At 42.6% G+C, this 17,500-nt stretch overlaps 2 protein-coding genes across 2 annotated transcripts in view; both read left to right on the top strand.

Annotated features, from left to right (window-relative positions):
- LOC138972052 (uncharacterized) overlaps nt 1-17,500 on the top strand; it is a 542,426-nt gene that overhangs the window by 239,443 nt on the left and 285,483 nt on the right. The gene's annotated exons all lie outside the window — the stretch shown is intronic.
- Nucleotides 1-17,500, top strand: part of LOC138970628 (multiple epidermal growth factor-like domains protein 10) — a 130,394-nt gene that overhangs the window by 50,501 nt on the left and 62,393 nt on the right. The window contains exons 14-15 of the mRNA XM_070343098.1: nt 11,585-11,662; nt 15,211-15,294. Coding sequence (XP_070199199.1) covers nt 11,585-11,662; nt 15,211-15,294 — 162 coding nt within the window. The remainder of the gene's footprint in view (nt 1-11,584; nt 11,663-15,210; nt 15,295-17,500) is intronic.

Genomic DNA, 17,500 nt, shown 5'->3' with positions numbered 1-17,500 from the left:
GGCTTTCGTCTTCAGCATTATCCTGGCAGAAAGGACAGTCACGACTGGTGTCAGAGTGAGAGTAACGATGTCGATGGGCATTGAATGGGGAGAACCCCAGTCTAAATCTGGACAAAGCAACTTTATAAAGGCTCACATGAATCATGTCCAGGTATTCTTCGTGCCCAATACAACTTTTGAAACTGTGGTAAAATTCAAGGCGTGTACTTTCAGAGAGAGAGAGAGAGAGAGAGAGAGAGAGAGAGAGAGAGAGAGAGAGAGAGAGAGAGAGAGAGAGAGAGAGAATACATAAGATACTGTGGCAGTTCTCCTAATTCTACAGCTTACTACGTTGTTATGTCTAAGCTAATTGCCGGCGAGAACTAGTAAAAGTTGTGAAGAAGAACAGAGAGAGATAATGTGCCTATATGTTTCTCTCTGCCCAGCGTTGCAGACTAATGCATGCGGTTGATGTTATTACATTTAGTCAAGTTATGACTAAATGTTTTAATTTTTTATGTGATATTACCTCGCGTTGTGTTTTCCCTATTTCCTAGTGCAATGCAAATCTAATCATAGTCTACTGATAACTCTTCGCTTTTCCTAAGATTCCGGCTTGACTGGTCAACAACTAATTCTACAAACAGAACAGGAACTCAATCAACTTGAACGTCAATCAGACACAAAGGGAGTCCACACTTAGATTGTATAATTCCAAACAAGTTTATTTACCAAAAGGTCAAGTGACCAGCATAAAATAGTATGTCAATACAAACTACATGTTATACCAAGTTCACATTTCAGTCACACGCTTTCCTTCCGGTAAAATATTATTTAAAAAGAGGCTCCTAATCTCCCAACCCACAATTCTAACTAAGAGGAGGTTTTGCAGTCCGGCGCCTAGCTAACTATGTCTTTGATCCCGTACAGGATATGTTGGTTCCCTAACTAGCTAAAGTCTGGGTATCTAAAATTCCGAAAGGGATGCTACTTGTTTTTCTGGCTACAAACGGAAGAACGGTTCTTTCCTCACCAGGCTAATAATTTATAACATGGATAGTCTGAGACTTCTTAGTGCTATTTTTGATCGTTGGGAAACCCAGGCCTCAGACCTTATCTCGTCAACGATATTCTTGGCCCTAATCTCAAAGATCTACTCCTATTTATGAACGCACAGTGCGATGTCCAAACCCGACTGCAATGGGTTTAACAAACGCATGTGTACGTCCTATAGTTTTACTTCCGCCTAACTGTCTAAGTTTGTCGGACCTACCCGGTCCGATTTGATTTATTTTCTATCTATCTACGATGATTTTTCTCCTATCTATCTTTTGGATCGCTCGGAACCAGACAATTCGACTGGCCCGAGTGTTGGTCATCGTCCTTTAGAGCTATCTGTACTCCTACTCTGCCTATTGGGATGAAAGAGAATCTCAAGATTCTTTACTTCTAGCAATTTACCCTACTCTGACAACTTTATTCTGCTGTGGCAGATTTGATTGAGACCGGGGGCTGCCAGGGGATTGTGCAGGATGTTTCTTATTTACTCGTTATGTTGTTTGTCTGACCTCGCGTTGTGTTTTGTTTTGAGTGTAAGAATGTTTCCCGTTTCCCTCTCTTATCCCCGATGCAGTAGTATCTAGTATTCAGCTCTCTCACACGGCCAACGGCCTCTCTCTTGCGAACGAATGTAGCCCACACCGTGGTTGTACAGTTTAAAACATCATTTTTTATTCTACAAGTGCATGGAATCAAAACATCGCCACTCTCTCACGCAGACTCGTTTTCTTTCTTCCCTCGTCACTTCACAATTATTTCTGTCGTGTCTCAGTACTGTCGCTGACTGTCGTTTAAACAAGGGGGGTGATTATCAGGTTCCCGATTGACAAGGAACTTATTCAGACTTAAAGTCTTTATAACAGAACTCCCGCTTGACAAGGAGCTATTCAGTGCATGAAATACTATCACTATCAGATTCCCGATTGACAAGGAATTTATACAAACGTTATAACAGAACTCCCGATTGACAAGGAGCTATTTAGTGCATGAGATACTATCAGATTCCCGATTGGCAAGGAATTTATACAAACGTTATAACAGAACTCCCGATTGACAAGGAGCTATTTAGTGCATGAGATACTATCAGATTCCCGATTGGCAAGGAATTTATACAAACGTTATAACAGAACTCCCGATTGACAAGGAGCCACTTAGTGTATACTGCAAGGTTCCTAGTTCACAAAGAATGATTAACAACAGATCTAAGCAATACATCCTTACGGTTAGAAATGAAGGCCGACTTCCGATTAACGAAGAAGTCGGCTAAGGTTTACTTTTCCCGGTTAACAAGGAATTTGGTTATAGTTAAATGACTCCCGATTAACAAAGAGTCTGGTTACAATTACTGACTCCCGATTAACAAAGAGTGCCGCACCCTCCAAATCCAAAACATTATATAGACCTCAAATCTTTGGACTATTTCGCATAATCATGCGCTACAGTGAACTCTGACCCTGAATCACTTACTTCCGGCAAATAATCCGGTTCTTCTTCAATTTATACTACTCTATTTTCCGCTAACCGTCGTTAAACAACCATGTCCGTAAGCGACTATTATCCTAAAGAAACTTGTCATTTTATCAAACAACTCCCGCACATCGATACTAACAGATTAGCAGCTGGTCGTCTGCGACAAAGTCACGTCTGCTGGAAGCGTCAGTGCTAAGCTGTTCTAAAAGCTAGCATCGTGCGTCGTAAATTACGTCACATAAAAGATGGCGTCAAGTGCATGCGTACCAATGAAGTCACTCAAACACGCGCACGCGTACCGAACATTATTACGTGGGCTGTAAGGCTATTCCCTCACACTGCAAAACCTAACGACCTTTTGTCTCCCGGGTCTTTTATACCCCTTCCTTCCTAGCAACCCAGAAATAATGTACGGATGTTTCGCATTTGCTAAAAAGGCAACAATGGCCGACTCTCTCGCGAACTCATCCACAGCAACAATATAATCCCTCTTTATCTCTCTTTTCCTTACTATTACGATGTCCGCAGACATCGTTTCATTAACATTTCGACATATTTACTTACTTTACAATATTATTCTCTTCAAAAGAACTTGACTCGCACGCTACACTAATATTCTGTCCACTCCGGTCGTCGGACCGTTGACCGGTAGAACACAACTTACGACGGTCACTAGGCCAATCGCGTCTTCTACCGAGCATCGAAACGGGTTACCAATGACCCAGGAACATATTCATAATAACTTCTCCTACTATTTCAAACGTTCAACTTGTCAAATAACGCTATAATAACAGGTCTGTTAACTTTTCGTCTTGTTCCCAGCATCTAACTTGTTGGGTAAACAAACATGGCGGCCATTACCAATAGCGAAACTACGAACTCAGTCCTTACGGAAATCCTAACTACATTATTGCTTATGTTCTATGACACGTTGGGAAAAGCTGGCATTAGCAATAACAACCCAGATTCTACTCTGAATTGCCTCTGCTGCTGCAAACTTTATCGTGTTGACGGCAATCCCGTCACAATACATGTTAAGAGAAGGCAAAAGACATTGAAGATAACACATATTAGATGTCATTTATTTATTTGTTTATTAATCACAGGTTTTGTTCTCTCCATTTTCAAAGAAAGTGTGTATATATTTGGTAAATTTTTAACCAATCATACATTTCCTAATTCAATTATCTGAAAATTAAAAATATAAATCAATTACCAAGTTACCTCAATGTACAATTGCAAACTGTGCAGCACTTGAAATGGCTGTTGTTTGTTGCGAGTAAAGCATCCAAATGAAAAGCAAACGTCCCAGTGCAGAAGAGAAATTAAACTAGCAGATAATAGAGCGTGAGAAAGGGTACCATTAGAGCCCCCAGGTGCGTGGTTGTTGAGATAAAAAGTCCCGTTGGGCACCGAGATTCCCCAGGCCACAGTCGTGGTGCTGACAGCTGATTTAGTGTTCCCCCAGTAAAGGCCACTGTTCCCAGCCCTCTTCCCGGGGAACAATCATGTTACTAGATAATGCTGCACTCTGGGATAGGGAGAATCACTCTCAACTAGAGTTCCCCCCAAACCACAATCCAGCAAGACAGAGGTATTTGGGTAGTGGCCCATTTATATCTGCTTCTCTCTTCCTTTTCCAACACGCCACACCAGAGGTGCGTTGCATAGAGCGTTTCGAACTGTTCGCGAAGAGACAAACAGTTTTCATGTTGTAGGAAACGCTATGTTCGCGGCGAACTGTTCGCGGCGAACTCAATTCTACCCTCTCTACCTATTTTCAAGTAAATGGACCCATCTCTTCGCTGACAGCCGAGTCAATGCATGTATATTGGGGGCGATCATCCGAACAGTCGCTTTGTACTTGGAACAGCCCTCCCTACCCGCACTGACAAAAGTAGACGAGTCCAATCGCTTACAGCTCAGTCCATGAGTACATTTTAGGGGTGACGGTATGCAGTGGCCCTCAGGATATCTGTGTGTGTTTGAGTTTCGTACCCCACGTGGAGAAGCAGGGCCTTTCCTTTTCTTTTTTTTTTGGTGGTCAGATTTGACAGTTAGATTTCTTGTCGAGTCCGTGGAAAAGCGTTGTGGTCTTCATTTCATTCAATAAAGGTGAATGTTTAGGAGTAAAAATCCCGTGTGCGCGGGCTCTCTCTCTCTCTCTCTCTCTCTCTCTCTCTCTCTCTCTCTCTCTCTCTCTCTCTCTCTCTCTCTCTCTCTCTCTCTCTCTCCGTGTCTCTGTCTTTCTCTTTCTCTCTCTGTTCGTCTGTCTGTCTCTCCCTCCCTTTCTTTTTCTTTCACGATCTCTCTACCTGTCTCTCTTTCTCTCTCTCTCTCTGTCTCTCTCTCTCTCTTTCTCTCTTTCTCTCTCTCTTTCTCTCTCTGTTCGTCTGTCTGTCTCTTCCTCCCTTTCTTTCCCTTTATCGATCTCTCTATCTGTCTCTCTCTCGCCCTCCTCGCCCTTCCGCACACACGCGCGCGTATACGCACACACACACACACACGCACACACACACACACACAAACACACACACACACACACACATACACACACACACACACACAAACACATACACACATATATGTTTACATACACACATACACACGCGCGCACTCACTCACTCACACACATTAACATAAACCAACAGTGATACACACATAAACACAAACAAGCACGCACACACACACACACACACACACACACACACACACACACACACACACACACACACACACACAGCCATTGCCATACGCACACGCAAATACACCCAGACACTTCATTGTACGCAGATATGAAGGTGGGGGAGGGCAGAGAGAGAGAAAGAGAGAAAGAGAGAGATGGATGGATGGATGTTTTATTGTTCTAATCAATGATTTGATTTTGACAATTTTCAGACAAATGAAATTGGTGCATAAAACGAAATTACTAAGGGTGAGATACATTGGGCTTTATAAACATAGCCTACACATGCAAATAAGTGAGGCAAAATAAAGAAAGAGCCTGCCAAATGTTGAGACATAATCATGGAAACATTTCTTGGAAAGATGATATAACTTAAGCAAACATTGTCAGACGACACCAAGACACATACACAGATATACACGTACAGACACGGACACACACACACACACATACACACACACACACACACACACACACACACACACACACACACACAGACACACACACACACACACACACACACACACAATACACACATGTGTGGGCACACACACAGCAGATTATATACACATATGAAGCAGTCATTAAATGCATACAACAAATGTATGAAACTAAACAGCATACACACACACATATACACACACGGGCGCGCGCACACACGCACGCACGCACGCACACACACACACACACACACGCGCACGCACACACACACACACACACATACATACATACACACACACACACCAATTAACGCACATATTTTCCGAGATGAAATGCATAATAAGAAGAGGTTGTAACATGCCAGGGAGTTCACGTTTACGGCACCCTCAAGTCAATCTCTTGTTACGGGGAATGCATCAATGTTTCCAGAGCATGATATAATGTTCGTACAGGGAACGCGAGAATCACGTGAGCGGTTCGTTTTCTGCAAGTCTTTTTTGTCGCATTCGTGAGGCCAAGAACAGGTACTTTGCAAAGGATACAAGCTGATCCTCTACCGTACAAGTGAGCAAATATCGTAAACAGTCTTCATCTGAAAAATATTGTATTCTGCCAATATATCTCTGCCTGATGCCATCGTAAGTGGGGCAATAAAAAACAACATGGCTTTCGTCTTCAGCATTATCCGGGCAGAAAGGACAGTCACGACTGGTGTCAGAGTGAGAGTAACGATGTCGATGGGCATTGAATGGGGAGAAAGAGAGAGAGAGAGAGAGAGAGAGAGAGAGAGAGAGAGAGAGAGAGAGAGAGAGAGAGAGAGAGAGAGAGAGAGAGAGAGAGAGTTCTTTTCCTCTTTATGCCTCATCACAATAACACGCAAGTGTCACTATCTGCACACATTCTTCTCGCTCTGACTTTTTGTGGACGTCAGCCTTTTAAAACTTGACTCTGTCCGATCTCGTGAAAAAAGCAGACAACGCGATCTTGCAGCAAATACAAAATGACACATGCAGTAGCGTATTTTACTACCAAAACACACACACACAAAATAATACACCCACACAATTCATTACACGGAAATAGGAAGGTGGTGGGGAGGGGAAAGAGAGAGAGAAAGAGATAGAGAGAGGGAGAGAGAGCGAGCCGAGCGAGACAAGAGACAGAGACAGACACATACAGAGCAGAGAGAGACAGAGACAGACAGAGAGAGAGAGAGAGACAGACAGACAGACAGAGCAGACAGAGACAGAGAGAGAGAGGGAGAGAGAGCCGAGCGAGACAAGAGACAGAGACAGACAGAGCAGAGAGAGACAGAGACAGACAGAGAGAGAGAGACATACAGACAGACAGAGCAGAGAGAGACAGAGAGAGAGAGAGGAGAGAGAGAGAGAGAGAGAGAGAGAGAGACAAGAGAGAGAGAGAGAGACAGAGCAGAGAGAGACAGAGAGAGAGAGACAGACAGACAGACAGACAGAGACAGAGCAGAGAGAGAGAGAGAGAGGAGAGAGAGAGAGAGAGAGAGAGAGAGAGAGAGAGAGAGAGAGAGCCAAGAGAGACAAGAGACAGAGAGAGTTCTTTCTCTCTTATGCCTTATTCTCTCTTATGCCTTATCACAATAAGCCACAAGGGTCACTTTCTGCACGCATTCTTCTCTCTCTGAATGTTTAGGGTCGGCAGCCTTTTCAATCATAAGTTCGATCTCGTGAAACAAGCAACACACACACACACACACACCCTCACATACACATGCACATATATTCACCCAGGAACACATACACACACACACACACACACACACACACACACACACACACACACACACACAACCTCAAACACCCCCCTCCCCGACACACACACACATCCACACACACGAACATAATACTTTCACACACACACACCACCCTTAACAGACACTCATAGTATACACTAACGCACACACACACACACACACACACACACGCACACACACACACACACACACACACACGCACACATACACACACACACATGCATTTATTTATTAAGGAGATTTCTATAGCGCATAACTAAAAGCACTATGCACACGTGCACACACGCAAACACACATACACACACACACACATGTATACACACACCCACACATGCACACGCACGCCCTCACTCACACACATTAGCATACACGCACACACACACACGTGCACACACACATACTCACACACATACATATACACAAACACACATAAACAAGCACAAACACACAGACACTCACACATACACTAACGCGCACACACACACATGCACACATACACACACAACACACACGCACACACACACACACAAACACACACGCACACATACACGCACACGAACACACACACTTACTACACACACGCACACACACACACACATACATACTCGCACAATCACACACGCGTGCGCGCGCATACAAATACACACAGACACACACACAGACACACACACATGTATGCACACACATGTATATACACACACACACACAACCACAAACACATACACATACACACACACACCACCCTCAACACACACACACACACACATACATACCAACGCACACACGGACAAACACACACACGCGCGCGCACACACACACAAACATGCACTTACATACACCCAGACACATACACACACACTGACACATCCAGACGCACACACACACACACATACACACACGCACAACCTTATACACACACACACTCACACACACACTCACACACACACACACCACACACATAAAACACACACTAACACACACACACACACACACACACGCACACACACGCAAATACACACATGTATGTATGTGTGTTTGCGCGCGCGCGAGTGTGTGGGTGTGTATGTTTGTGTGTGTGTGTGTGTGTGTGTGTGTGTGTGTGTGTGTGTGTGTGTGTGTGTGTGAGTGAGAGAGAGAGAGAGAGAAAGAAAGGAAGAAAGAGAGAGAGAGAGAGAGTCAACCGGACAGCTCAGTACAGTGCAATAGTTTTTGGCGTGCCACCTCTCAGGTACGTTACAGAATGCTCCAGAATGCTCCCCGCAAACCCCCGTTTCCTAGACCATTCTCGGCGAGCGTTCGCAATTGTTACGCTATAGTACCGAGCGCTTGCTAACGCTCGCGAGCGCCACAACAAAATTATGCGTTGCATAGAAAACATTCGCAAACGTTCTGTGGCGCTCTGCCTATGCAACGCACCCCAGGTTGTTGCTTGTAGATTGTGAGGGTTTTCGCCCAGTGCAACAACCATTTTTCCATCATAACCTTTGAAATATTTTACTTATCGAAATTAGGCATTTGTGATATCAATCTTGATGAAGCAAACTTTAAACCTGTGCAAAAAAAAATAATTCCAAAATGTTGTGATACATGGTTGTGGCTCTGATGCATCGATGTAGTATTTTCCGTGAAGACCTATAATTAAATGGATTTCCCGAGAAACAAATATTTCATTTGAAAAATGCTCATGGTACCCACGTCAGAAAAAGAAGTCACTGCATGGTGTGTTTCAAAAAACAGATACGAAAAACAAACTATCAAGCTGCCTCAAAGGGTCTATACATTGTACGAATTATTTTGCTGTTTATGCTGACCTATGGACAACTTGCCTTGTTTGTGAAGAAATCGTTGTATTTTCTTCACACACACACACACACACACACACACACACACACACACACACACACACACACACACACACACACACACACACACACACACACACACATATATATACACACACACACACACACACACACACACACACACACACACACACACACAAACGATGTTGCTTCTTATTCAAAATGGGTATGAATGTGCAAATTGTGTTTTTGTGTTGTTGCTTAAATAGAACATACCAATATTGGAAGACAAACTTACACCCATGATTCAGATCATGCACCCAGTTAACCTACAGACTGTCTTTGTGCTTCTGTTTACTGAGCACACAAAGTTAAGGATACTTTTTTTTAGAGGTATAACCCAGCTGTAAAACGGCAATTGTTTTGGTCTCACGCATTATGTGCATTTAAATATCTTTCTTCTGCTCACAAATTAATGTGTTTCTTGAATTTGAGCAATGTGTGGGTATGTTGATAGATTATTGAAAATAAATATGCGATGAGTTTCCTTTTAAGTAAAATATGCATGCCACCAACGTGTGTGCAAATAGAGGTCTGGGTAAAACATGTACGACTGCATGGTTTGGAACACGTGTGTGCAAATATTGGTCTGGGTGAAACATGTATGACTGCATGGTTTGTGACACGTGTGTGCAGATATTGGTCTGGGGGAATCATGTATGACTGCATGGGTTTTGACACGTGTGTGCAGATAGGGGTCTGGGGGAATCATTATGACTGCATGAGGTATTACACGTGTGTGCATATAGAGGTCTGGGGGAATCATTATGACTGCATGGTTTGTGACGCGTTTGTGCAGATAGAGGTCTTTGGGAATCATGTATGACTGCATGGTTTGTGACACGTGTGTGCAGATAGAGGTCTGGGGGAATCATGTGTGACTGCATGGTAGGGTGGCTCAAAAAAACGCTTTTTTTGAAATGTTACCCTCCCCTGGTTTTATTTTGTGCGTATTGGTGTATATATCACCCTGATTTTCTTTCAGAATTTTTCGACCTATTTTGAGGGGTGCCATTTCACGATTTTCTTTAAAAAAGCTGAAAAATCACGTTTTTTGGGCTAAAATAAACTTTTTTTTTTAAATGTTACCCTCCCCTGGTTTTATTTTGTGCGTACTGGTGTATATATCACCCTGATTTTCTTTCAGAATTGTGCGACCTATTTTGAGGGGTGCCATTTCACGTTTTTCTTTAAAAAAAATCTGAAAATCACGGTTTTTTGACTTACTGCACAAAATATACTCATAAAGGTGATCAGATTTTATTGAAATTGAGGATTTAAGTACGTTACAATGCAAACAATCACATATTATTACAGTCCTGGTTATAATACAAAACCGATATTCATTCTACGATCTATCTGCTAATCACTATTCTTGTTACTATATTATCTCGAGTAAGCCGAAGTAGGATTTTAAAGAAAAACGTGAAATGGCACCCCTCAAAATAGGTCGCAAAATTCTGAAAGAAAATCAGGGTGATATATACACCAGTACGCACAAAATAAAACCAGGGGAGGGTAACATTTAAAAAAAAGAAGTTTATTTTAGCCCAAAAAACGTGATTTTTCAGCTTATTTAAAGAAAATCGTGAAATGGCACCCCTCAAAATAGGTCGAAAAATTCTGAAAGAAAATCAGGGTGATATATACACCAATACGCACAAAATAAAACCAGGGGAGGGTAACATTTTAAAAAAGCGTTTTTTTTAGCCACCCAACTGCATGGTTTGTGACACGTTTGTGCAGATAGAGGTCTGGGGGAATCATGTGTGACTGCATGGTTTGTGACACGTTTGTGCAGATAAAGGTCTGGGGGAATCATGTATGACTGCATGGTTTGTGACACGTGTGTGCAGATATTGGTCTGGGGAAATCATGTATGACAGCATGGTTTGTGACATGTGTGTGCAGATATTGGTCTGGGGAAATCATGTATGACTGCATGGTTTGTGACACGTGTGTGCAGATATTGGTCTGGGGAAATCATGTATGACTGCATGGTTTGTGACACGTGTGTGAAGATATTGGTCTGGGGAAATCATGTATGACTGCATGGTTTGTGACACGTGTGTGCGCAGATATTGGTCTGGGGAAATCATGTATGACTGCATGGTTTTTGACACGTGTGGGCAGATATTGGTCTGGGGGAATCATGTATGACTGCATGGTTTGTGACACGTGTGTGCAGATAGAGGTCTGGGGAAATCATGTATGAAAGCATGGTTTGGGACATGTGTGTGCATATATTGGTTTGGGGAAATCATGTATGACTGCATGGTTTGTGACATGTGTGTGCAGCTAAAGAACTGGGGGAATCGTGTGAAAATGACGAGGAGTGTGGTCCTGGTGCTTCCTGCGACAGTGGGAAAGAGTGCAGTAAGTGACCACCCTCCGTTTACCCAGTGTTCAGTTCGAAACACGTTAAAGAATTTGTATCTAACAAGAAAACTGGCTCAAATCGCCCCAAGAGCTATACAGTTCAGGTTGGGGGTTGTAATTGTGTGACCACAAACCAGGAATTATACGTATAGGTTACAACACGAGTGGTTTTTTATATGGCTTGTATTTCAGTCAAGACCCAGCGGATGAATATCATCGGGAGACACGAGCCTCTGGCGAGTGGCTCTCGATTGATATTCCCGCTGGGTCTTGACTGAAATACAAGCCATATAAAAAACCACTCGTGTTGTAATCTGTATATCCCATTCTACCATCAAACACAAAGTGTAGACTACTAGCGGCATTGTTGCGATCTGTGGAGTGTGAAACAGTGTTGCCATCGAGACTTGGCCCTTTTGCAACCTTAAACTAAGTGACCGTCGCTGAAAAAATAAAACGAATGAGTGCATCGATAAGTACGCGGTAGCACTACTTTCAGACCATTTAAAAGCTTTAAGTAAAGGTTCATAAGTTGCAAGTAATGAAGTCGTATAGAAATCAATTTAGTTGAAGCGCACAATTCTTTTGTTTTGTGTTTCAGGTCGGCGGAACGGGGAAACCGGTTTGGCACCCATTAATTTTGGCTTACTCGATTCAGAATCGATTCCACGTTGTTTCAGTTTCTCGAACGTATTATTATACAATTAGGCTTATTGACAGAGAAGTAAATTTTAGGGAACACATATGTAGGTTTAGATTTAACCATTTGCTCCCTATTTGAAATGTATCTACGTGATAAACTGTTTTGCGAGTGTGTTTGCATGGATGAACCTAAACTGGTATGGGTGTGAGGAAAACAGGACCCAAGTCTGTCACCGCCGATTGATTGCATTTTGAAAGAATATGACTGGATTACGGAAAAATACACACATGTTAAGTTCTTGGATACCTTCATCGCCAATGTGGACTTACTGCAGAGCCAGGCAAAAGAGTAGACTTGCTCGCAAAATACGTGTTTGATAACGAAGCGAAGCCAAAGGACGCTTCTCGGTAGATAAAACAGTCGTCTGGTACGATGCAAGGGAGGGTACTCGTTTTTTTGACTCACATGCGAAGCAAAAGTGAGTCTATGTACTCACCCGAGTCGTCCGTCCGTCCGTCCGTCCGTCCGTCCGGACGTCCGTCCGGACGTCCGTCCGTCCGGCCGTCCGGACGTCCGTCCGTCCGGCCGTCCGGAAAACTTTAACGTTGGATATTTCTTGGACACTATTCAGTCTATCAGTACCAAATTTGGCAAGATGGTGTATGATGACAAGGCCCCAAAAAACATACATAGCATCTTGACCTTGCTTCAAGGTCAAGGTCGCAGGGGCCATAAATGTTGTCTAAAAAACAACTATTTTTCACATTTTTCACATTTTCTCTGAAGTTTTTGAGATTGAATACCTCACCTATATATGATATATAGGGCAAAGTAAGCCCCATCTTTTGATACCAGTTTGGTTTACCTTGCTTCAAGGTCAAGGTCACAGGAGCTCTTCAAAGTTGGATTGTATACATATTTTGAAGTGACCTTGACCCTGAACTATGGAAGATAACTGTTTCAAACTTAAAAATTATGTGGGGCACATGTTATGCTTTCATCATGAGACACATTTTGTCACATATGATCAAGGTCAAGGTCACTTTGACCCTTATGAAATGTGACCAAAATAAGGTAGTGAACCACTAAAAGTGACCATATCTCATGGTAGAAAGAGCCAATAAGCACCATTGTACTTCCTATGTCTTGAATTAACAGCTTTGTGTTGCATGACCTTGGATGACCTTGACCTTGGGTCAAGGTCACATGCATTTTGGTAGGAAAAATGTGTAAAGCAGTTCTTAGTGTATGATGTCATGAAAGGTCAAGGTCAAGCATGTGAGTCGTATGGGCTTTGCCCTTCTTGTTTATTTTGGTTTGCAACCATTGGCATTGTGATCAGTAGTGTTCGACTGTTCAAACTAGTGTTATGAACGGGTTAATAAAACTGCTGATAGAACTCTTTAGCAGCAAAGCAATTAAGAGTGTATTACAATCTACCTTTAAGCATATTTCTGATTGGATTAAGGTTGTGCCAGCTTAAACTCTAGTTTTTATCTGTGTGCTGTCCCGGTGCAAGGGAGACTACTCTTTTGTTTTGGTTTTCATGGCAGTGTTTCGTACTGTACATGTAACAGAGTATGTTCTTGTAAACCTGTCTGCAGTAGACAGGGACACGGAGAAAACGTTCGAAACAGTATTGAGGGAACACATTTTCTTTCTGTTGTGTTGCATATTCTTTTTTGGATTATTCCTATGGTAGCGATGCTTGTCGACACACGGATAGTAAACAGAGGTTCGATCGTTCGCTAGCATCTGTGTATCTTGTAAGCTGAATGTTCGGTTTTTTTCGACCTGCATTGCTTTCATAATGAAAGAAACGTTTGTTTATTGCATCCCATGCATCAGATCAGTTCCGAGATTCATTTTTGCGTGCAACTGATATGGTTTTCTGAGCCGTGCGATACGATTTTGGAACTTCATACAAATGTGTCACATTGTTCGGCGCGAGGTCAAAGGTCGGGAGGAAAGTAGTTCTTTGCCCAAATCGGAATCTGCACTATCATATATTTTTTGGAGTCCATGATGTATTTATTGAGCTATAAAAATACAACATATATACCCATACTGAAGTAACAGAGACAAAGAAGGGAGGTCATGGGATATACTAAAATAAACGTTTGAGCGCTAAGTTACTCAAATTGAAAACGGCTGTGTTTTGAGTGGCCATCCCAGACTGTAATGTTTATTGGGACCTAATTCTTTGAGCGAATCATAATTTTTGTCCTGCCTTTCGACCCTGAGTATTTCATGCACTATTCCTAGAGGTACATATCTGAAATTGAGCCAAGGGCTACAGAGTTCATTTTGGGAGTTGAATAGATGACAATACACACGAAGAAGGTCTTAGAATTAGTGTTTGAGCGTTCTCTTTTTCAAATCTGAATGCTGTGTTTGGTAATCATTGCAGACCTTGATATTCTTCAACCGACATTATGTCTGTTTCTGTTTTGCGAAGCGTTTTAGCGCTGTATGGCACGGAATGTGCATGCGTAAGCTAGAATGTACATTTTACTTACGTAATCAAACGGCCTTGATCTACTTTGACGAATGGGTAGCAATGAAAACTAAATACATGATGATGATGACCGGAATCCCTGACTCTTGACAGGAGAGATGGGCGATGCAAACCATTCGCTGGTTAACATTCATTAAAATTAATTATTTGGCATAGTTTCCGAGCCGTTTTGAGCAGCAGTTTCAGATCACAGAGCCTCACAAGGTTTTTACATACATTATAAAGATACTATAACATTGTGTGTGTGTGTGTGTGTGTGTGTGTGTGTGTGTGTGTGTGTGTGTGTGTGTGTGTGTGTGTGTGTGTGTGTGTGTGTGTCTTTAGCATGGACCTCGACCTAGCCGTGGCGTCCTATCTCTATATTGATGGTCCTTGTTGTTTTAGGTCTTTTGCTGGGACAGTCGTGTCGTGGAAAGCTCAAGGAAAACTGCGGCCAGGTCGCCGTCTGTGACAAGAACGACGAGTGCAGTGAGTTGTTTCTTTCTGCCTGGCTGCCTGGCTTGTTTACTGACTGGGTGGCTGACTGACTGACTGACTCTCGTTCTGGTTGACTAATTGACTGATTGGCTGGCTGCTGACCATGTCACTGATTGACTGGCTCATTGGCGTATTGAATGACTTTCTGACTGGCTTATTGACTTAATGACTAACTGACTGGCTGGCTAATTGACTGTCTAACTAAGTAACTGCCTCATTGGCTGGCTTATGACTCGCTGACTGGTCGATCTGCTGGTTAACTGACTGCCTGGATGACTGATTAACTAATGGTTGACTGACTGACGAAATGGCTACCGCGCTATTATGGCTTGTCAATTTCACTCCGTTTAGCACGTGAAAAGTGAGCGATTTTCTTGAGATGAAAAGCAGAAGAAGACTGATGCGAACGGTCAGTCAAGCGCTGCTCCATAGCTAGTCTGTGCTTGCGAAAAGTTGGCTGTTTTAATTGAATATATAAACACGGTAAATGAGACCGGCGCTCGTATGCCCTTTCTTTGTGAAACTTGACGGCAGGACCAGTCAGCCTGACCTCGTCATTTCCTGTGTATGTTATGTTTCGCATGCACTGTTTAGATTATCAAGTCGTGTTTCAAGTGCCCTAGATGGTAGCAACACATTTGGGACAGTCCCTTTCTACCCTCCCCTCCCTCTATTTTCCTCCTGTTTCTCCCCTCCATCCTCGCAAGAAGGATAAGTGCGGTGGGTATTCCCCTGAAAGGGAGAACTCATTATGTAGTTTTGGTATCTCCAGGTTGAAATGCCTGCAGCTTGTCTGTTCACAGACGTGTGTCTTGGAATCTCAGAGAAGTGGTCCATCAGTGACTGCATCTTTTGCTGGTGTGTGACGTTTGTCTTGCAAGTCTTGGAGAAGTGGTCCATCAGTGACTGCATCTTTTGCTGGTGTGGGACGTTTGTCTTGCAAGTCTTGGAGAAGTGGTCCATCAGTGACTGCATCTTTTGCTGGTGTGGGACGTTTGTCTTGCAAGTCTTGGAGAAGTGGTCCATCAGTGACTGCATCTTTTGCTGGTGTGGGACGTTTGTCTTGCAAGTCTTGGAGAAGTGGTCCATCAATGACTCGCTAGACATGGGACGTATCTGCTGCATCATCGTCAGACTGCATGTACCTGATGGAAGCATCACGCGTCTTCGCGGATCCTAGTAAGATTGTAAGAACTGCCGTAAGATCTTGCTCCCAGGTAGTTACCCTTCTGTTGCAATGCCAAAGTTGTGTTTCATGAGCAGAGCAAATAAGATCACAAGGAGTGCATGGCGGAGCTCAGACACAGCCATGTTTCAAACCACTTCAAATGTCAACGGGCTCGAACGAGCTGCCGTTAAATTGAACTAAACGCGTCATGTTGCTAAAGTCAATGACACAATGCACCGCATAGGTCTGACAATCTTCTGGAAGAAGACTAGTCCTCGAAGACACGCGACTCCTTTAATTGAAGCCAAGCATGTTGTCATATCGCGGAGTATAAGTGGTCGCCTATCGAAAAGAACCTGCACATTTTTAGGGCTGCAATGCAAGAGCAAAGACCCGGCCAACAATAATAATAATAATAATAATAAAAAATGAGCATTTATATAGCGCAACATCATAACTTTACAATTATGCTCTTTGCGCTTGACACATTTAAAATTAAAACACAGTTATACAAGCATTTACATCTACATTCATAGTCAACAACGCTTAATTAAAAGCATACACCATCAAAGATACATTACAAAAGATTCTTCCACTAACTAAATAATAAAAACATGAATAAAAAAAATAGGTAGTGAAAAATCACTAAAACAACAAATAACACTAAAATTAAAACACAGTTATACAAGCATTTACATCTACATTCATAGTCAACAACGCTTAATTAAAAGCATACACCTTCAAACATACATTACAAAAGATTCTTCCACTAACTAAGTAATAAAAACATGAATAAAATAGGTGGTGAAAAATCACTAAAACAACAAATAACACTACATGTAGCCTACTGATGGACTGAGAAAACAAAATCAGGGGTTGTATTTCCTGAAGAGGTGCGTTTTAAGTGCTCGTTTGAATGCTTGGGGTGTCTGAGAGTGGCGGATGTGAAAGGGGAGAGAATTCCATTATGTGGGTGCGCAGAAAGTAAAAGTGCGTTGTCCGTAACTATGTTTTGGTTTTGGTGTGTGG

The sequence above is a fragment of the Littorina saxatilis genome, linkage group LG7 (assembly GCF_037325665.1).
Source record: "Littorina saxatilis isolate snail1 linkage group LG7, US_GU_Lsax_2.0, whole genome shotgun sequence".
NCBI classification, from domain to species: Eukaryota; Metazoa; Mollusca; class Gastropoda; order Littorinimorpha; family Littorinidae; genus Littorina; species Littorina saxatilis.
Note: the sequence above shows the minus strand (reverse complement) of the source record. Positions and strands in the feature narration are given on the sequence as shown.